The following is a 22,505-nucleotide window of genomic DNA, read 5'->3' on the forward strand; positions in this document are numbered from 1 at the left end:
CAATTGTTTGGCCAACAAGTTTCATCTTGTGAAGGAAATGCACCAAACCGCCCAAACAGCCTCAGTGTTTGGTAAGAAATCAACCAGTATCATACATTCCCTAGATTTTCAAATCAGTGATGTTTTCTTGCACACGCGTACAGATTCGAAGCCTATTATAATTTTGTTTGCCAATTTAAAATGTTGCCTGATGTACAATCGGCAAAGCACATACACTCTAAAAAGTCTCGGGTCAGATTGGACCCGAATCCGGGTCAGATTTGACCTGACACTTTTCCAGGTCGAAATGACGCTCCTCTGAGTAATTTTTCCAGCCATTTAACCCATACAATTGTCGTTTTGATAAGGAAAAATGTCATTTTTTTACAGTAAAAAAATGTCATATTGACCCAGAAGAGAGTCAGGTCCAATCTGACTCGAATTCGGGGTTATATCTGTCCCAGGACTTTTATAAGAGTGACTTCAACTTTGATGACGTATATAGGGATAACAGCTAATTGTCCGACACGCAGCGTGACCCTGCTGACGATGTGAATCGAGAGTATACATCATTTGTTGTTGTAATTTTCAGAAATGGATGGATTTGGGAGGTTAGTATTTTATAGCAAATATTGTTACACTGACTTTTTGACGTTTTGGGTTCGTAGATGCTATAAAAAAAAATAAAAACAATCATTTTCCTGTAGTCTGTTTCCCTGACTCCATTTAAGATGAAACTGAGCAATATATAGACGTTGGGGAATTGTAACGTCAGGGAACCAATCTGGCTGGCTTGTACCAATTCACAGGTGTGTAATCGATTGCAAACAAATGCAGACTTAGAACTAAATATGGTCAATTGGGGCAAGTATTTGAAAAAAGCCAGTTTTTTCCAACGCTGGTCGGCCAACCAGTGTTGGAAATTGATACAAAATACCACTTTTCTTGAAAATGACAGTAGGTGCCATGATTTTACAGGATGCTTTAGACTGTCATTCACTAACAGTCCAGCAAGATATTTCCTAATAATTTGGTAGATTTATTTTTTGATGTTTGCAAATGTTGTATTTTCCCTTTAAGATGTTTGTGTTTATAACTTGCATCCTGCAATGACACATTTTTGTAATGATCTGTTTTGTTCTTTGGAATTGGCACAATCTCCGATTTCATTCACGGGTGAGATTTTGCCTAAAAAACTATGATTTTTACTGAGAAGATCTTGTCAATTTAGTAGTTGTGTTCAGCACACACTGAAAATACACACGCACGGTTTGAGACAGGCGATACCCCCAAATGTCCGTCTACACTATACACACTCTAGACTATTGTAGCATATTATCACCCCCCTCCCCCTTAGATATCTCGAATGAATTCCTGAGATCACAATGACCAACACAAAGCGAGGGCGTCCTAGTCCGTCACGTATCTTGCTTCAAATGGACTATTCTTTAACGTCTTTTTTTTTTTTTTTTTTAAATTTCCTGTGAAACCACTGGTGCGAATATTGCCCAACCACATTCGTTTTTCACTAAGTAGCTGCGGGAAAGGACCACACAGGGTGAGTCAAGAAAGTGACCGAATTTGAAAAAAATAGTTTTAAATATTTTAGGCTTGCTCCATTTCAATAAAAAAAAAAACAAACATATGGATGAAGTACATTTCATTGACTTGTAACTGTCAAAATGTCACGTAATTTGAATATTCCCAATGTCTATTTCAATAAAAAGATCACAAAACTTGGCTGTCCATAACTGATCAATCACCGTTCTACGACAAATGAAGGACCACTGAGTACAATAAAACAATGCCGTTTTCCCACCTCGTTGAATGAGCGAGAACTTGCAAAGGAAAACCAACAAAAACCTAATCAATATATTTCAGAAAAGAACTGTAACTGTGTACATGACCCTGAAGCGACGGATAGCCGGACAATAACCCATCCAAATTAGTATGTGCCAGGCTGCCGTCAAGGGTCAAGTTCGTCAGTCTGGGCATGTCACGTACAGCCACGGCAATGTGTTCCATGTCTGCATAACTCAAAAGGCAAAAGTTCAGGTTCAGCCTATTTAAGTGATTCATTTTTGGCAATTTCTTGGCCCACAAGTTAGCAGATCCGCCCAATGCCCCGTTGCCAGCAAGGATCAAGTCAGTCAGTTTTGGCATTTCGCGTACAGCCGAAGCAATGTGTTCAATATCTGTTCGCTGTAGTTCGCAGCTTTTTATTTGAAGTTTTTCTAGGCTTGCCAAGTGTTTGATATGAGGGGTCCACTCTACAGCTCTACCTCCCAGTGTATTGCAACCAACTATGTCAAGACTGGTCAAGCGTTGGCTGCATATCGAGGACGTGGTTTTCTCTAGATCGCCCTTCACTAAAGAACATTTCTCAAGCCTCAGATCCGTGAGGTTTTCCATGTAACCTAGGGCGACAGCTAAATCACTGACCGGATATCGAGACACGCGAAAAACCTGAATAGTCTCAATGCGTGCCAGTTGTTCTGTGCGGCTGTCTGACCTGCAGATGATTTCTAGAAGGTATATGAGACTGCGAAATTCATTATCGTTACCCACAGTGATATTTGATGGGATATGCGATTCGCTGATGAGACACCGTGGGGCCCTTGCTGATTGGCTTTCAAAGAAGCAGTTTCGACATATCGCCTGTACTACATCTGATTGGTACCTGGGCTCATCTTTATTGAACGTATAGTCAAGCAAGTTTACGATGTCCGTCATGCACTTCTCATTGTCACCACAACAAAAACGAAAGAGAAACTCATTTGAAACGACGCCCTCAATTGTTTGACAAAGTTGCCTTAAATTGTTTTTAAATGTTCCAAATGGTACAACTTTGCACAACGTACGCTTTACAAGTCCAAGGTTCGACATATGAATACTCTGCAAGTAATTTGCAGCACAGTATTCCTGCATAGTCTTGTGCATGAACTGTATATTGTTGTGGGGTGCAAGGTTTTTGATAACTCTCTGCTGGGTCAGGATGCCTGCCTTTAGTGCCAAGTCCAGTGCCTTCGGTTTAAACTCATCTTTTTGAAATGCGAAAGTCTGGTTGGCACTCATGAGTCCACGCAGCGCAGTTTGACCAATTGCATTCAATGTTTTTGATACGTTTGGTACGTTTGCATCTGATACTCTCTTCTTGTCCTCGTCTTTTCTTGTGAACATGTAATTAACTGCCTTAGTGAAGAGACGTGAAGTTGTTTCTGGGAGTTGTTGACTCTCCCTCCACAATAGGCACATAAGAAGTAGCAACATAGGATTTGTCGCAAAATCACGCAGCGTGTTGGACTTTCCGATGGTTTGGATTAGTGCTTTGCCACTATCAAGATCTGTTGTTTCATAGAATTTCCGAACGTATTCCTGAACATCGTCGTCGGTAAACCCCAGAACCTCCACGTGTGTGCAAGGATTTTGGACAAGTGATGTTGACATCAGTGTCTCAAGACGAGAGGGGCGCGTTGATACACAGATGCAACATTCACGGTATTTTTTTCTATTGAGTGCTTTTAGGACAGAACCGAAAGAGGCTGCTTTGAGTGTTTTGGTCTTCATTTCATCAAACCCATCCAAAAGAACCAAGACCTCATTTGAGTTAGCCTGGATGACTGTATCAAGCTCATGTTCTGTTATTCCCGAATCTTCGTCTAGAAGTTGATCTAAAATGGAATCAACAAGATCGGATTCTTGGAACAGAGCACACATCTTTAAAAGAAAGACAAGCTTGAATCTTTTCAGGAATTCGTCTTTCCCCTCTGCCCAGTCGTATGCAATCTTATCAAAAATGGTTGACTTCCCAACACCTCCCATGCCAAAGAAAATGAGGCGTTTTATGAGTTCCCCAGTTCTTGTTGTTAGTAGGAATATTTTTGCATACTCTGTTGAGTTTACAGATTCTCTTTTCTGTCCAGTAACAACTGCTACCCCTTCCAGTGTTTCTAACTGTACTTTTGTGTATATACCAGCTATGTGCATTTGGTCATTATCCACCCTAGGCAGCAACTGCACGTAACTGCCTGTTGTTTTATAAACTCCCTTCAAAATGTCCCTAATCTTGTTACCAGCTTCTTGGTAGCTAGGAGCCCCCAGCCTTGGGTCTTGGTCCGGGCTCTGACTAAGCTGAGGTCTTGATGCAGGCAATCCTATTCAGATAAAAACAAGAAACATGTCAGTCTAAGACGTAGAAAATATGTAAAAGAAATGATGACTTGGGATTGCAAGTGCGTTAGTAAGGCAGTTTATAAAATAAATAAATAAATGCAAGCTGTTAGACACAACCTTGTCAAGTTGTGCTTTATTCAATGACATGTAGAACATTCACTTTTCTTGTAACACGGACAAAATAGATTCAGACCAAAAAATGGTAACCGCAGGTGTACACAAAAGTTAATTGGACATCATTATCCAAATATTGACTCAGACAACAGCAATAATCTTCTGGTGGTAATCACTTCACTCCAAAATAATTAGTCATATACGGTTCCTAATCTTTGAATTCTGACTGATGATAAGTTGAAGTCAATATCAATTTTTAAGTTTATAAAAAAAGCTCACGTTCCATGGCCAAGTTCGCGCAAGGACTATAGTTGACCAATGGTTAACTAACGTTTGCCCGAACTCTGACTAGTCGACGATGGTTGACTACGCTAGTCGACTATTTGGAACTAGCCTACTGGGGTTGGTTGCTTCGCTGGTAACCAATAGCCGCGCGCATTCATAACGCTAGCAGAAAGCCAGGATCCAGAAGTTTTGCGATGACATTTTGACCAGCGTTTGACTAGAGACGTTCGCACGTTGCTACCAGTGCGCAGGCGTAAGGTACGTCACAAATCAACCACTAGTCGACTAATGGTCCCTGCCCGAACTTGGCCCAAGATTACTCCTGTTTTGCTATTTAATAGCTTATTATAGTCAGTCATGTATAGATGCAATATTCATGTGCAACTTAGCCCTTTACAGAGGAGGAACACATAAGGGCGCTTTCTGTTGTTGCCTTGTGGGTAAATAGAGGAACAAATTACAAGACTTAACCACTATAAACAGCGCCCTCCTATTGAATCCACCATATATCGAACTGGCTTATAGTTGTGCCAAAGAAAATGGCGACTCTCTACCTAGCGGAACTGTCAATCAGTCTTTTGTTTCCATGGTTATGTAGTATAACCTCCCCCACCGACCAAAAAAAAAATCATTTACACTTGATTGGATATAGAATTGCTTTCATCTCAACAAGCAAGATTAAATTTACCAGGTCCCTCCAACGGGAAGTTGTAATTGATATTTACTCCACTTGAACCAACAATGGTAGGGTTGTTGTTCCCGCTGACTGTGCCCATGTTTCCGATGCTTCCAGTTGGTTGTGGGGAACCTACAAGCAGAAGCAAAAAGTAAAACATCCTTTAAAAAACAAGAACCGCTAAAATGATTCATGTACTTGATTCCATCTCCAATTGTCGTCTGTACTTGGAAACACTGTCTTATAAGTTTAAAAGGATTTTTTTTTCATCTGACTGTTCATAAAAAAAGAAGTACATGAAAAATCAAGCTATGACTAAAAACAACTTGAGAGAGGGGAGGGTGGTAAATGACCTTCCACTCCCCAGTAATGTTATAAATTGACTCCAAGCAACTATTCATTCCTTCCTCCGTGCTCCAAGCAACTAGCTACTACGTACTCACCTGTTGCATCAGAGGGGGCGGGTACCTGAGCCTCCTGTTGCATCGTGGTAGGTACACTGAGTGATAGTCTGATGGCAGGCTGCTCCAGATCACTCAGCCACAAACGGAAGTCCTGCGTGTCAATTATCAATGAAAAATGCTCTTCACATTATGTTCGTTAATATTACTAATCTTGTGAATGTTAACAGATTTTTAAACCCACCCACGATCAAGGCAAGGCAAGCCTCGTCTGAAAATGTGGGACTCTTAATAAACCTGATTGAATATTCGCATTGCATCATGGGTATGGATGACAAACAACTAATGCAGTCATGGCTGTTTATTGCACGAACCTACGACTCGAGCATGTCGAGGCAGCGGAACCATTCAACTTTAGGTGTTTTCCATGTCAAACATGACGAAATTTTGTCAGTTTGTATTATTAAATACAATATGAAATGTCCACTTATCTCAGAAAAGCGTCTGTAGTAGTTATCTTTGAGAAAAGACTTGTTGAATTTGAGCAAGAGTTTGAAAGTGGGCGACAATACGAACCATCGCGGCAGTAAATGGGATTTCCCTTACGTCATAGCAAAAAATAAACGGGGAACCATAGACATAAAGAACCTAGGTTCTTTATGTCTATGGTCATATGTAGCTTGAGTATAACTCCAGCTGACATGCTCATCAATTTACATGTAACGCTGGGGGCAGAACTACGTTGTAAAAGTGAGATCGTCAGAGACCCTAAAAAACGGCATCCACAAAGGACCATTTTGCAGAGGCCGTTTAGTTACGATCTCACTTTTACAACGTAGTTCTGTCTCCAGCGTTACATGTGAATGCCTGATGAGCATGTCAGCTGGAGTTACTCAAGCTATTATGGTCATTATGTTGCGTTCCAAGTGTGTCGTGTTTATCGTGTTTATCGTGTTCACCGTGAATTACACCAAGTTCTGGTGGAGAAGTGAATCGGGCTCACACAATACTTGTGATTACGTTGAAAACTGTTATACAAATATAAATGATTCACGAAAGACAATTACTATATTTTGACGGATTTGTATTTGTTTCTAAATTTGCACATAATGTTTAGTTCCCATGATTCAGTTATTGTCAGTTCGAATTCAATAAACAGGCTCACGCAACCTCGTCCCCAGTGCTTACTTTATTTCCAACCGTGTTTCCAATAGTAAACCCTGGATAGGAAACTTTCTTCCTGTATCCTGATTGGATACCGCAATTGGCTAGTAATGGATTTTTATCGTGTACTTGGTGCTATATTATTCACAACGTGCAGTACGTGGTTTCGCGGTCATTCGTCCACGCCTTCTCGAAAATACTAATTTCCTTTCCAATTTGCTCATATTAATATGAAATATGATACTGCATGTTGACTCGATAAGATCGTAACAGTTTGATTTCAAAAATCGTGTTTTCGTAACTCACGCCAAACTCGCGCTGCTACGAATCGACTCTGTTTTTACCCCAGACACCGCATACAAAAACAAACGCTAATGTGTAACGCATAGCCAGGCACCAGACTGTTCCTCATTTGCATACGTGTGCAAAAATCTTGCACATGCAAATGATCCAATACCAGGGTGGGAGAGCAGGTAGTGGTGGGCGCGTACTGCTCGACACCCTGGGGACGAGGTTGCAGGCTCACGGCAATTGGCTCCTAATTCTTATAAATCAAGTTCGATTTCTAATCAAGTTCAGTCAATTTGCAATGTTCATGTGAAGCTAGCTGCGGATACATCTTGCCAGTTTCTTTCCACATCTATCCCATCATGTGTCCAGCACGATTGTTGATCCCTGTTGATGTGGTGAACAGCGTTGACCCGTACCCCTCGACTTCATATGGAGGTCAATGAACTTTGTATACCTTATTTGTCGCTATTTATCATATTCATTCGTCAAAACGCCATTGTTACGTGCCAAAGTCTCAATAGTGCCAAAGAAAGGTTAGGTCAGGTTAGTTGAGGAATGTGGAGTTGCTCTGTACTGATGAATTGATGTAACTAGTTACTTTCCATCTTATACCTTCCGTTTCTGCGTTGTAGTTATTATTGTTGTTTACCAGGACACTTTCAAATTCGTAAAAATTCGAATCTCATCACATCCTAAATTGTACATTTGTAGCACGGCCTATTGCCATTCCGCCAAGGAGGTTGTGTTTCCATCGGATTTGGTTTTTTTTGTAAGTTGGTTGATTGGTTTGTCTGTTAACAAGATTACTCATAAGTTTGAACGGATTTGCATGAAAAAAGTTTAGGGGTAGTGATTGCTTCAAGTTATCGATTAGAGTTTGGAAGTGATCCGGATCTGGTTCTGGATGGAGGATTTTTTTAAAGGATTCTTCATCCGTCGTAACGAAAACGTTCACCTGATCGCTCTGTGTGAGCAGATTCATGAGTGTGGCACTTACCCGGTGACCCTGCCTCATCACCCACCTAATCTAACCACACAGGTCAATGGACTAGACCATTTTAAACAATGATGGAGTGGAAAGGTAGACCAACACAGGCAATGTGCACTAAAATATACAAGTCCAGTGGATATGCAGGTATTTCTTTTGGTGGACTAACATGGGCGTCAATCCTGGGGGGGGGGGGGGGGGGACAGGGGGACATGTCCCCCCCACTTTTGAAGGGTGGGGGACACAATATCAAATGTTCCCCTCCCCCCATATTTTTGAACTCGTGCCTCATTTACAGGGCCCTATTATGTAGTACATTGTATCTTTTGCTAAGAAAATATTGGTTAAAGTGGTCAGAAATTGCCTCAGATCGCACCACAGAGCATTTAGAATCCAACATTTTTCGGGGCCCTCAGACCCCGATCCCCACGCCTTTAGCTTAGAATATAATAGCTTATTCAATGACTTCAAACTCAAAAATTATTTTGAAATTTTTATCTTTTGCTTGGAAAATATTGGTTAAATTGGTCAGAAATTGCCTCAGATCGCACCACAGAGCATCTAGAATCAATATTTTTTTCGGGGCCCTTAAGCGGGCCCCGAACCCTACGCCTTTAGCTGAGAATATAATAGCTTATTTAATGACTTCAACCTCGAAAATGATCTTTAAATCATTATCTTTTGCTCAGAAAATATTGGTTAAAGTAGTCAGAAATTGCCTCAGATCACACCACATGAGCATCTAGAACAATAATCCGAATTTTTTCGGGGCCCTTAAGCAGGCCCCGAACCCCACGCTGTAAGGGCTTCGCACTTCGCGCTTGCATTATTTCTAATCAAGGTATGTCCCCCAACCCCAATTTTGAGAAGCGACTGACGCCCCTAGTCGACAATATGGAGGGACATTGTTAAGCCTTGGCGGATGGGTGTACTCTAGTGTGTGCTTTAACTCGGGAGGTAACACACTGAGCATATCGGTGAGGGGCAAAAACCTCAATTTGGAATAACATGATGACGATGACGCAAATAATTCCATCTTAAGAAATCTTCCCATCCCAAACCCCTACCGAAAAAAAAATGATTTTTAAATATTGCTTTTAATTAAAAGTAATTAATAAATAGCCATATAGGGGTCATCTTTTCTAATGCTTTTTTACGACCTTTTTGATCAATCTTCGCTTATTGCTGTTTTCCATATTTGGTATGAATGTTCCCATTATTCCGCACGACGTTTCTAACATATCCTGTACATAAACAAACAAATGGCTCTTATAGTTCACCGTGTTTGGTGCTTGCCTCGTTTCCATGGAAACAAAACATGACCTCGTTTATCAATAACTTTGATTTTGCAAATGATTAACTCAGAAATTCAAAGTGCAGCCCAGCCTCACCCCTATCAAACTCAAACGGATTGTGTATTAACTTATTTCATAAAGGTCGATTTGTAAAAGGCCAACCACATGACTTGACGTACGATATCAGCAATGCTAGGTGAACTTGGGCTTATGGACTTTTATTGGTCCCTTGTTCTGAGGTTGCGAACTATCTTGGACGTAGGCATTATAAGAACAGCACAAACGTCACCCATGACGTATGCGTTGTCCTTATATGGCTACGTCCAAGATAGTTCGCAATCTCAACTTCCACGATGGCGGTCAACTGTTTTAACGCATTGGCATTATTCGCCAATCCCGTTAAAAGCGAGCGGTGATGTGTTTTCGTAGCCGGGGTGGTTTTTGCACTGAAACATGGAAAAGTCGCAGCGGCTTCAATTCAAATTAAACATTAATTTGAAATCCGAAGTTATACTGGGCCGTTGAACGATTTTTTTTGAAAAATGTTGACGCATTTTTGTAAGCCCTTTGGCATTTACCAAGGCGTGAGCTCCCTTTTTTAAAGGGACCAGAGGTACACATTCTGCCAGATTTTGCTCAATTTTCATGTTTCAGATTTTGTAAAAAGGTCTGTGTCACATGCAGGAGATCCACATGGGGTTCGCCACCAAAATGGACTTCATATGACGATCAGGTCCGATGTTATGATACAAATTAGGTCCGAAATGGCGGCCATTTTGAAATATCCAAGATGGCTGCCATCCGTTTGGAATACCCCATCCACATTGATTTACTTGGGTTCCTTGGTATCAAAAACATAGGGTTTGCCACCAAAATGAACTTAATGTGACAATCAGGTCCGAAGTTATGATACGAATTAGGTCCGAAATGGCGGCCATTTTGAAATCCAAGATGGCCGCCACATGGTAGATGAAAAAAATGTTAAACTCTATCCAAATATGACAAAAAAATGTAAAGTACAAACAAAGGAAAACGGAATTGGAACGAAAGAAAATCCTCGATTTTACACCATAAACAAACGTGTGTGTGTCTTTTCCAAGGGGAAGAGGCAAGCGCCCCCTTGACCCCCCCCCTTCCCTCGCGACGCCCATGTGTGTTATCATTTAGCACTCCAGACTCAAGAACCATTGAGGCTCAAGAACATAGGTCTGGCAGCTAAATAAGCGAATGTAAAAATGTTCGCGCCCACATTATGGACAGACCTTATATCACCCTCAATGAACCATCAAATAGTGGCCTATTTTCCCCCTTTAATGCAGCCTCGATGTTCATTCTGTGTGAATGCTCGCAGTTATCCACGTGTGTAACTGTGTGATGGCAATTTCGCACTTGACTTCAGGTAATTACATGCCACTGCGCATACAACACGACCACGTCGGCCGCCATTTTACAAGGAATGCATAATACATGTTAATGCATCATACTAAAAGCACACCAGTACATTATCATCTCTCTCTGTTTTGTGAACGTAAAATGCTATTTTGCATTTTAGAAAAAGAGAAACGCATGTATTTTTGGTTTTTTTTGGGGGGGGGGGCTGCGACAATAACCAATCACTAGTGTCAATGAACTAGAATTTCTGAGACACTTGCATTTTCATAATGATTACAAAAAAATAGAGGTCTCATTTTAATATGAAAGGGAAAGAATTTACCAAGGAAATTTATTGTATATAAAAGTGAGGATATCGGTCAGCATACAAACGATGGAACATTTACACTGCAAGCCATATTTTTTTGTCTTTTACTTGAGGAAAATAAATTACATACAACATGAAAGGCACAATGATATGGACTACACGCAAAACAGAAGATATCTCTTTTTCAATACACACAAGAATACACTGGAATACTTCTTGTTGCTTCACATTACAAATTCACAATCAACACTACTATACGAGCTCTAAATAATTCCAAGACAAACCAAATGTACATTTAGTTTGCCCGGATAATAATTCCAAAAGCACACAGGGCTGTGCATCAGAGCAGGCACGCACAACCAGACGAATAAAATATGTAAATTAGCTACATAATCAATTTTACACTCACCGTCAGTTTGCGCTTCGAGGGGTATCAATCCAAATTTAGATGAGCGCAACCGTTGTATTCTCCCGAGAGAATGTTGGTCTATTAACTCGAGCAGTCTGCTGCTAGAGAAATTAAGAGAATATTGTCTTTTATTTTTATGGCAACAACAAATTTCAGTGTCGAGTGGTTTTGTACATTTTATGTATAGCCTGGCGCTCAACCAACGGCCTAAGGAAAGATGTGTTGTGTACAAATTGGACGCGACGTGCGCCTCAATAATTCGATATTCTTAAGAGGTGGTCGATTCCATTCTCCTGGGAGGGGTGAGGCTTAAAGATGTTAACGCCGCGTGAGGCGATGTTTTTCTCTTTAAACTCAATGTTGAATTTGTATCGTCAAAATAGCCAACAATATCCTTACGCCATTTGTTTGTGTGACCATAGATCAAGGAACAGTGTGCAACTGTATTAGTAGGAAATATAACAATTATAATCATACTTTAATAGTCACGAAATTTAGATTTTTATTGCAATAAGCGCGAGAGAGTACCAAGTAGGCCAATATTCGTGTGAGCTACATTCATTTATAATAATTGTTCTCATTCTTTCATATTTAAGTAATCATAAAAATGGTAATCACAAAACAAAGTTCGTCTGTATGTAATCATTGTCAATGATTGCCAGCGGCAGCAGAACGGTTTTCAAACTGGGGGCATCACCAAAAAGGGGCACTTGCCTCCAAAATACAGGGGGGGGGGGACCCTGGTTCCGAAATAGGGGGCGCTCGTCAAAACCACGCATTTATGTTAGGGTTTTCGGGCTTGGTTTTCATATTCCTGGAACATATCAGAAATCTCTATACCATTTTGGGAAATGGTTACTGAATAAATTATTTGCAATTTTAGGGCCAGTTTTATTTTCATCTCGAGGGGGCACATTTATGCTCGAGGGGACACCTTTACGTCCGAAAGGGAAGAGGACACTTGGATAACTTATCCAATGATCCGGGGGGCAAGTGCCCCGGTTCCGCCACCCCAGATGATTGGTACGGAAAGTTATTCCATCGTGAAGAAAATCATTTCAAGAAATCCTTACTTATTTATTTAGAATAGTCTGTTATTTTAGAAAGTTGCATACTTTACAACATCGATCTAAAAATACTCCCCCAATATTCATTTCTCCTGTTTAACGAAGACATGACCATAAACGCAGTCCCACTCGATGGTAAGTGCGCCCTCAAGAAATGTTCCCATGACTGTCGAGGTGGAAGGAGGCGGTGGGGTAGCGACTTTTCTCCATTTATTTCAAACGAAAAATTCCCCATGCATGCTACACTGGATCTAAATGTTGATAGACCAATGATTTTGGGCGGATCCAATTAGGAAACGGGGGTGGAATGGGGTGGGGAGGGGGTGGGGGGAGGTGAGTGAAGGCGTACCGGACCTTGCCAGGGGGTTCCGTGCATGCCCCCAGAAAATTTTGGAATTTGAGAATATATATAAGAACTTCAGCATTCCATTTATTATTTTGGCTCCATTTCTCTAATATCATAACATAAGTTAGCGGCACGTTTTTTTGTCTAACGATGGGGGCGCTACATTTGCTGGTTCCCCGAAACCCATTTTACCACAGGTCGTCTTTCCAAACCTCGGCTTCGGTCCGTCTACGACCCTAGTTCACTTATTACCATGAAAAAGCCACCAGCAGGACACTGAAGGAAATAGCGACGGGGGCTGAGTTGCAACCATCCCCGGTACAACACTCGGTAAAACATTAAACGAACCCAATTCTATTTTTTAAGTGACGTTACAAAAAAGGCAGCCAATCCGTACACCATCATCTTTTCCTCAAAATTGGTTAAAGTGGTCAGAAATTGTCTCAGATCGCACCGCAGAACATCCAGAATCCAAACAATAATCGGGGCGAACCGCACGCCGATTTTTTTTCTTGGGGACAATTTGTTTTGCCCCCCCCCCAAAAAAGTGCGTTCTGGATCCGCCCTTGAATGGGGTATACTTCGGGAAAATGTCCCCAGCCCACCCTCGAAAATAATTAAGAATATGCCAGAGATAACACAAGGATTTGGGGGGCAAAATATGCTTTGCCCCGTCTAGAAAAAATCCTAGCAACGCCCATGCACAGTACAGCTACCACGTCAGATGTATACAATTTTCCAACGTTTTCTCAGTCAATGTAACACATAATGTGATCTTCGTTGACCAAGACCCGGTTATGATAAGTCTGAAACATAAAAAGCCAAAATATGTCTACCGATATTTTTAACTTATTTAATAATCATCAATGCTCCCGAAACTTCGCAAGATGCCGAAAGTTATTCAAATATTGTACGTTTATAATCATGCATTACAAAGAATTTAGTAAAGGCTCAACAACCAAGCACAAGTAGCCATTTTTTTTAAAATCAAACCTGATGAATTTACTTAGAACGAGAAATACTGAGAAGTACCTGCTTTTCGCAGTGATGACAAAAATTCGTAAGAAGGGGACCACTATTTGTGTAGCGCGCCCTTTGTTGATCAATAAACCAACAAATTAAAGTCAACTTATATGGAAAAAAAACAACACACACTCAGTTACCAGACGATAACTCAAGAGAAATATAATTGTACTTCCTTTAAATAATCAAAATTATCTTTATTAATTACTTGTGATGTGTAACACAATTCTGTTGAAAATTGGGACAAAAAGTCAATAACAAAAATAATATAACCAAAAATAATTGTGTTTTAAGCGCGAAAAACGCAACCCGAATTGAAGTCAACTTTTATGGAATGAGAACAAGGTACTTGGTTCCTCAAGAAATAACTCTCAAGACGATAACTCAAGAAATACCTGTTGTAACAAATTGAAATTTCATCCACTTATCGTCCTTCCTATATACAACACAAGTCTGTTGAATATTGAAAGAAATTGTCAAATAATTAAAATGATATTATAAATAGCCAAAACATTGTAGTATATGCGAAAAATACTATCAGCTTATTAAAACATTTGTGAGAAGAGGTTCTTATTGGTGAACTACCATGTACTGACAAAATTTAGGACAGCGAAAAATCAAAACTTCTTGCAACTTTTGGTGCTGAAACTTGTTGGAACATAGAGTTCTGCCTGAAATGGCATCACACTTTCGCTCATGAATATGGAAATTCGCATCAGCATAAAAACCCCAAAGGCACTAAAACACCCTTGTAAATGGTGTATTTTCAATGATTGCATTGAACAATTACATTGCATGAGCCTTCTAAGGTATAATGCAACATAACAGAATACAATTGGCACATGATCGATCACACTACAATCGTGAGATACAAACATGATGAATAGAGATTAATGGAACCTGAATGCAATCCATACATCTACTCCACTCTTGCAAAAAGAGAATTGTCCATTTTTTAAAAGTATTAATGTGTGATAAGACATATAAATGGAAAAAGCTTAACAACATAATCTACTCATTTGAAATTGTTATACTTTTGAGTAACTTATCTTTCCATTGAAAGAATTTCATAAATAAAGTCAAACATTCGACATTTATGCATTCTGCAAACATCACACTTAATTTCATCCAAATTGTGCCAAAAGTGTCTTTATCCACATTTTGGTAGTTCAGTGAGAACTTCATTCCCCCTTCAACAGTTACTGCTTCACTCGTACAGTATTTAAAAGTGATCTTCACACAAGTCTTAGCACCAAAGTTAGTATACAAAATATAAACAATATATAAAATATGTATGTTTCTTTAAAATAAAAAAACAATATTATTTATATTATTGGATTGTTATTACCGGTGCTCTATAGTTGGTTGTTGGTTTTCAACGTTTTTACACGAACGCCATCATTTGTCAGGCCAACCACTCTTTAAAAATATTATTGTATTTACAAAAATGTACATGTATCATCAGTGGTTGGATTAATCCCAAAACAACTCTAAGCGCACTCACTATGTTCACGTTATACCTAAATACAATTGTTTGGCCAACAAGTTTAATCTTGTGAAGGAAATGCACCAAACCGCCCATACAGCCTCAGTGTTTGATAAGAAATCAACCAGTATCATACATTCCCTAGATTTTCAAATAAGTGATGTTTTCTTGCACACGCGTACAGATTCGAAGCCTTTTTAAATTTTGTTTGCCAATTTAAAATGTTGCCTGATGTACAATCGGCAAAGCGCATACACTCTAAAAAGTCTCGGGTCAGATTGGACCCGAATCCGGGTCAGATTTGGCCTGACACTTTTTCAGGTCAAAATGACGCTTCTCTGAGTCATTTTTCCAGCCATTTAACCCATTGTCGTTTTTGATAAGGACAAGTGTCATTTTTTTACAGGAAAAAAAGTCATATTGACCCAGAAGAGAGTCAGGTCCAATCTGACTCGAATTCGGGGTTATATCTGTCCCGGGACTTTTATAAGAGTGACTTCAACTTTGATGACGTATATAGGGTGAACAGCTAATTGTCCGACACGCAGCGTGACCCTGCTGACGATCTGAATCGAGAATGTGTTAATATGTTTGTGTTTATAACTTGCATCCTGGAATGACACATTTTTGTAATGATCTGTTTTGTTCTTTGGAATTGGCACAATCTCCGATTTCATTCACGGGTGAGATTTTGCCGAAAAAACTATTTTTTTTTTTACTGAGAACATCATGTCAATTTAGTAGTTGTGTTCGGCACACACTGAAAATACACACGCACGGTTTGAGACAGGGGACATGTCCCTATACACACTCTAGACTATTGTAGCATATTATCACTCCCCCCTTAGATATCTCGAATGAATTCCTGAGATCACAATGACCAACACAAAAGCGAGGGGGTCCTAGTCCGTCACGTATCTTGCTTCAAATGGACTATTCTTTAACGTCTTTGTTTCTTTTTTTGAAATTTCCTGTGAAACCACTGGTGCGAATATTGCCCAACCACATTTATTTTTTACTAAGTAGCTGCGGGAAAGGACCACACAGGGTGAGTCAAGAAAGTGACCGAATTTGAAAAAAAAAAGTTTTAAAAATATTAGGCTTGCTCCATTTCAATTAAAAACAACAACGGATGAAGTACATCTCATTGACTTGTAACTGCCAAAATTTCGCGTAATTTGCATACTCTATTCCCAAGGTCTATTTCAATAAAAAGATCACAAAACTCGGTTGTCCATCGCTGATCAATCACCGTTCTACGAACAGATGAATGCCCACTGAGTACAATAAAACATAGCCGCTTTCCCACCTCGTTGATTAGGCGAGAACTTGCAAAGGAAAAACAAAAAACCTAATCAATATTTCAGAAAAGAACTGTAACTGTGTACGCGACCCTGAAGCGACGGATAGCGGGACAATAACCCATCCAAATCAGTATATACCCGGCTGCCGTCAAGGGTCAAGTCCGTCAGACTGGGCATGTCACGTACAGCCGCGGCAATGTGTTCCATGTCTGCATCGTTCAAATGGCAATGGTTCAGGTTCAGCCTATTTAAGTGCTTCATTTTTGGCAATTTCTTGGCCCACAAGTTAGCCGATTCGCGAAATGTCTGGTTTCCAGCAAGGATCATGTCAGTCAGTCTGGGCATGTTACCTGTACCTACAGCTGAGGCAATGTATTCAGCGTCTTTCCATGTCAAATTGCAACTGCTCAGGTCCAGCTTATTTAAGTGCGTCATCTTCGGCAATTTCTTGGCAGAGCCAGCAGATCCGCCCAATGCCCCGTTGCCAGCAAGGATCAAGTCAGTCAGGTTGGGCATGTCACCTACAAACGAGGCAATGTATTCAAAGTCTTGCCATGTCAAATTGCAATTGCTGAGGTCCAGCCTAAGTAAGTGCGTCGTTTTCCGAGTCGGCATTTCTTTGTCCCACAAGTCAGCCGATCCGCTCAATGTCTGGTTTTCATCAAGGATCAAGTCAGTCAGTTTTGGCATTTCGCGTACAGCCGAAGCAATGTGTTCAATATCTGTCCGCTGTAGTTCGCAGCTTTTTATTTGAAGTTTTTCTAGGCTTGCCAAGTGTTTGATATGAGGGGCCCACTCTACAGCTCTACCTCCCAGTGTATTGCAACCAACTATGTCAAGATCGGTCAAGCGTTGGCTGCATATCGAGGACGTGGTTTTCTCAAGATCGCCCTTCACTAAAGAACATTCCTCAAGCCTCAGATCCATGAGGTTTTCCATGTAACCCAGGGCGACAGCTAAATCACTGACCGGATATCGAGACACGCGAAAAACCTGAATAGTCTCAATGCGTGCCAGTTGTTCTGTGCGGCTGTCTGACCTGCAGATGATTTCTAGAAGGTATATGAGACTGCGAAATTCATTATTGTTACCCACAGTGATATTTGATGGGATATGCGAGTCGCTGGTGAGACACCGTGGGGCCCTTGCTGATTGGCTTTCAAAGAAGCAGTTTCGACATATCGCCTGTACTACATCTGATTGGTACCTGGGCTCATCTTTATTGAACGTATAGTCAAGCAAGTTTACGATGTCCGTCATGCATTTCTCATTGTCACCACAACAAAAACGAAAGAGAAACTCATTTGAAACGACGCCCTCAATTGTATGACAAAGTTGCCTTAAATTGTTTTTAAATTTTCCAAATGGTACAACTTTGCACAACGTGCGCTTTACAAGTCCAAGGTTCGACATATGAATACTCTGCAAGTAATTTGCAGCACAGTATTCCTGCATAGTCTTGTGCATGAACTGTATATTGTTGTGGGGTGCAAGGTTTTTGATAACTCTCTGCTGGGTCAGGATGCCTGCTTTTAGTGCTAAGTCCAGTGCCTTCGGTTTAAACTCATCTCTTTGAAATGAGAAAGTTTGGTTGGCACTCATGAGTCCACGCAGCGCAGTTTGACCAATTGCATTCAATGTTTTTGATACGTTTGGTACGCTTGCATCTGATACTCTCTTCTTGTCCTCGTCTTTTCTTGTGAACATGTAATTAACTGCCTTAGTGAAGAGGCGTGAAGTTGTTTCTGGGAGTTGTTGAGTCTCCCTCCACAATAGGCACATAAGAAGTAGCAACATCGGATTTGTCGCAAAATCACGCAGCGTGTTGGACTTTCCGATGGTTTGGATTAGTGCTTTGCCACTATCAAGATCCGTTTTTTCATAGAATTTCCGAACGTATTCCTTAACATCGTCGTCGGTAAACCCCAGAACCTCCACGTGTGTGCAAGGATTTTGGACAAGTGATGTTGACATCAGTGTCTCAAAACGAGAGGGGCGCGTTGATACACAGATGCAACATTCACGGTATTTTTTTCTATTGAGTGCTTTTAGGACAGAACCGAAAGAGGCTGCTTTGAGTGTTTGGGTCTTCATTTCATCAAACCCATCCAAAAGAACCAAGACCTCATTTGAGTTAGCCTGGATGACTGTATCAAGCTCATGTTTTGTTATTCCCGAATCTTCGTCTAGAAGTTGATCTAAAATGGAATCAACAAGATCGGATTCTTGGAACAGAGCACACATCTTTAAAAGAAAGACAAGCTTGAATCTTTTCAGGAATTCGTCTTCCCCCTCAGCCCAGTCGTATGCAATCTTATCAAAAATGGTTGACTTCCCAACACCTCCCATGCCAAAGAAAATGAGGCGTTTTATGAGTTCCCCAGTTCTTGTTGTTAGTAGGAATATTTTTGCATACTCTGTTGAGTCTACAGATTCTCCTTTCTTGCCAGTGACAACTGCTACCCCTTCCAGCGTTTCTAACTGTACTTTAGTGTATATACCAGCTATGTGCATTTGGTCATTATCAACCGCAGGCAGCAACTGCACGTAACTGCCTGTTGTTTTATAAACTCCCTTCAAAATGTCCCTAGTCTTGTTACCAGCTTCTTGGTAGCTAGGAGCCCCCAGCCCTGGGTCTTGGTCCGGGCTCTGACTAAGCTGAGGTCTTGATGCAGGCAATCCTATTCAGATGAAAACAAGAAACATATCAGTCTAAGACGTAGAAAATATGTACAAGAAATTATGACTTGGGATTGCAAGTGCGTTAGTAAGGCAGTTTATAAAATAAATAAATAAATGAAAGTTAATAAATATATGTTTTGGCTTTTGCTGTTAGACACAACCTTGTCAAGTTGGGCCTTATTCAATGACATGCAGTACATTCACTTTCTTTTATAACACGGACAAAATAGATTCAGACCAAAAAATTGGTAACCGCAGGTGTACACACAAGTTAATTGGACATCGTTATCCAAATATTGACTCGGACAACAGCAATACTCTTCTTGTGGTAATCACTACACTCCAAAATAATTAGTCATATATGGTTCCTAATCCTTGAATTCTGACTGATGATAAGTTGAAGTCAATATCCATTTTTAAGTTTATAAAAAAAGCTCACGTTACCAACCATGATTACTCCTGTTTTGCTATTTAATAGCTTATTATAGTCAGTCATGTATAGATGCAATATTCATTTGCAACTTAGCCATTTTCAGAAGAGGAACACATAAGGGCGCTTTCTGTTGTGGCCTTGTGGGTAAATAGAGGAACAAATTACAAGACTTAACCACTATAAACAGCGCCCTCCTATTGAATCCATCATATATCGAACTGGCTTATATAGTTGTGCCAAAGAAAATGGCGACTCTCTACCTAGCGGAACTGTCAATCAGTCTTTTGTTTTCATGGTTATGTAGTATAACCTCCCCCACCGACCAAAAAAAAAATCCTTTACACTGATTGCTTTTATCTCAACAAACAAGATTATATTTACCATGTCCCTCCATTGGGAAGTTGTAATAACTGAAAGTTACTCCACTTGAACCAACAATGGTAGGGCTTGCGTTACCGCTGACTGTGCCCATGTTTCCGATGTTTCCAGTTGGTTCTGGGGAACCTACAAGCAGAAGCAAAAAGTAAAACATCCTTTAAAAAATAACAGCCGATAAAATGATACATGTTCTTGATTCCATCTCCAATTGTCGTCTGTACTTGGAAACACTGTCTTATAAATTTTAAAGGATACTTTTTTTCATCTGACTGTTCATAGAAAAAGAAGTACATGAAAAACCATGCTATGACTAAAAACAACTTGAAAGAGGAGAGGGTGGTAAGTGCCCTTCCACTCCCCAGCAAGGTTATAAATTGACTCCAAGCAACTATTCATTCATTCCTCCATGCTCCAAGCAACGAGCTACTACGCACTCACCTGTTGTATCAGAGCAGGCGGGTTCCCGAACCTCCTGTTGCATCGTGGTAGGTACACTGATTGATAGTCTGATGGCAGGATGCTTTAGATCACTCAGCCACAAACGGAGGTCCTGCGTGTCAATTATCAATGAGAAATGCTCTTCACATTCTGTTTGTTAATAGAATTAATCTTGTGAATATTTTAACAGATTTTTAAACACACCCACGACCAAGGCAAGGCAAGCCTCGTCTGAAAATGTATGTGGGACTCTTAAATGAAACCTGATTGAATATTCGCATTGCATCATGGGTATGGATGACAAACAACCAATGCAGTCATGGCAGTTTATTACACGAACACATCAACGGCGCTTTCTTTGGACAGCTGAGAGTCCACCACTCATGCAGCAAATGTTGTCCATCATTTTGAAATCAATGATGCTCTGCCATCCGTGACCGAAGAGATTTCAATAAGATATCACTAAAAAGCAAATGAACTACCCCTAAAGATGGGCCACTTTGACATTTTTGAAGATCCTAACCTTTACATATTAGCCCATCGCTTTTCGATTACCATTTTCTTGATGCATCCTGTTCATATGTATTGCAACCGTTAACTGACTTAAATTGTGTTCCAGAAATTTTTTTTTTGTTCCGTTCTTCTTTTAACTCCAACATATTCTGAATCCACACCGCCCCCCATTAATGGATCTTTTTCTCACTCTTCAACAGTGAATAACTTTATTTACCGTGTGGAACGTCATCCCACATCATGAATGGACTCCACCGTGACTACGCTTCTTGAGAGGTTGATATTAGCAGTGTTTTCAGCATGCAGACTCTAAGGCCTGGATCTTGATTGGATTGAACACCTGAACACTTGAACACTTGACCCGAGTTGACGACCCCAAGGCCTTGACCCAATGGTGCGGACCCACGGAATTGGCCTGAGTCTCGGCCCACGGCCATGCCATGAGTAAGTGGCGACCCACGGAATTGCCCGAGTCGGCGACCCACGGCAATGCCCCGAGGTGCCGGCCCTCGGAATTGGCCCGAGTCATCCATCGGCTCACGGCCTTGCGCCGGGGTGTCGTCCCACGGACTTGCTCGAGTCGTCGGCCCACGGCTTTGCGCCTTGGTGTCGTCCTAAGGGCTGGCCCGAGTCATCGACCATGCCTTGACCCGAGGTGCCGAGCTACGGACTTGACCAGAGCCGTTAACCCGCGGCCTTGTGACCACTACCGTGAATGCTCTTTGGAATTCTTGTGGTGATGGAGCAACTTTGGAGCATTGCATCAGATGGGTTTGGATGACAAACAACCAATGTAGTCATGGCAGATTATTGCACGAACCTACGACTCGAGGCAGCGGAACCATTCAATTTTAGGTGTTAACCATGTCAAACATGACGAAACTTTGTCAGTTTGTAGATTGAATACAATATGAAATGTCCACTTACCTCAGAAAAGCGTCTGTAGTATTTATCTGTGAGAATAGACCTGTTGAATTTGAGCAAGAGTTTGAAAGTGGGCGATAATACGAACCGTCGCGGCAGTAAATGGGATTTCCCTTACGTCATAGCAGAAAATAAACGGGGAACCCCCAAAGCCAATTAGCAAGGGCGCCCTCAGTCTGGGGAAGCCCTCTACGCGATGCGCCCGCTGGAGTTCCGAAGGGGAGAGGAGTATTTGCATAATCAATTTATTTTATAGGATGCCGCATTCGGGTTTCGTTGCGCTTAAACTAGTGTTGGGTTTCGTTTTTCCTTTTCCTGTTACACATTTTCTTTTTTGTTTGGCAAAAAAGTTTTTTCAAAGTTTTTAGTTGTTCGTTTTTATGGCGTTTCTGTTACAGTAAAGCAAATAATTAAATATTGTCGAAATGCGAGTGTGC

The 22,505-nt window shown here is 40.8% G+C and overlaps 1 protein-coding gene across 1 annotated transcript; it reads right to left on the minus strand.

Moving 5' to 3' along the window:
* Window positions 1-1,507: 1,507 nt before the first annotated feature.
* On the minus strand, window positions 1,508-22,171 carry LOC119730008 (NLR family CARD domain-containing protein 4-like). Its single transcript, XM_038202798.1, has 6 exons — window positions 22,072-22,171; window positions 5,671-5,782; window positions 5,240-5,359; window positions 2,874-4,133; window positions 2,262-2,504; window positions 1,508-1,515 (listed from the first exon to the last, which is right to left on the minus strand). Exons 2-6 carry the CDS (start codon window positions 5,711-5,713, stop codon window positions 1,508-1,510), a joined length of 1,674 nt encoding a protein of 557 aa, XP_038058726.1. The 5' UTR covers window positions 5,714-5,782; window positions 22,072-22,171.
* Between the last annotated feature and the right edge of the window lie 334 nt (window positions 22,172-22,505).

The sequence above is a fragment of the Patiria miniata genome, unplaced genomic scaffold (genome assembly GCF_015706575.1).
Source record: "Patiria miniata isolate m_02_andy unplaced genomic scaffold, ASM1570657v1 HiC_scaffold_22, whole genome shotgun sequence".
Lineage (NCBI taxonomy): Eukaryota > Metazoa > Echinodermata > Asteroidea > Valvatida > Asterinidae > Patiria > Patiria miniata.

Bases quoted from the DNA above. Each gene is read 5' to 3' on its own strand.
- LOC119730008 (XM_038202798.1), bottom strand. From the start codon at position 5,713: ATGCAACAGGAGGCTCAGGTACCCGCCCCCTCTGATGCAACAG. The intron at 4,134-5,239 runs GTAAATTTAATC...TTATCTGAATAG, and splicing joins CTTCCCGTTGGAGGGACCTG to GATTGCCTGCATCAAGACCT. The intron at 2,505-2,873 runs GTATTCATATGT...TATACCTTCTAG, and splicing joins TGCTGCAAATTACTTGCAGA to AAATCATCTGCAGGTCAGAC.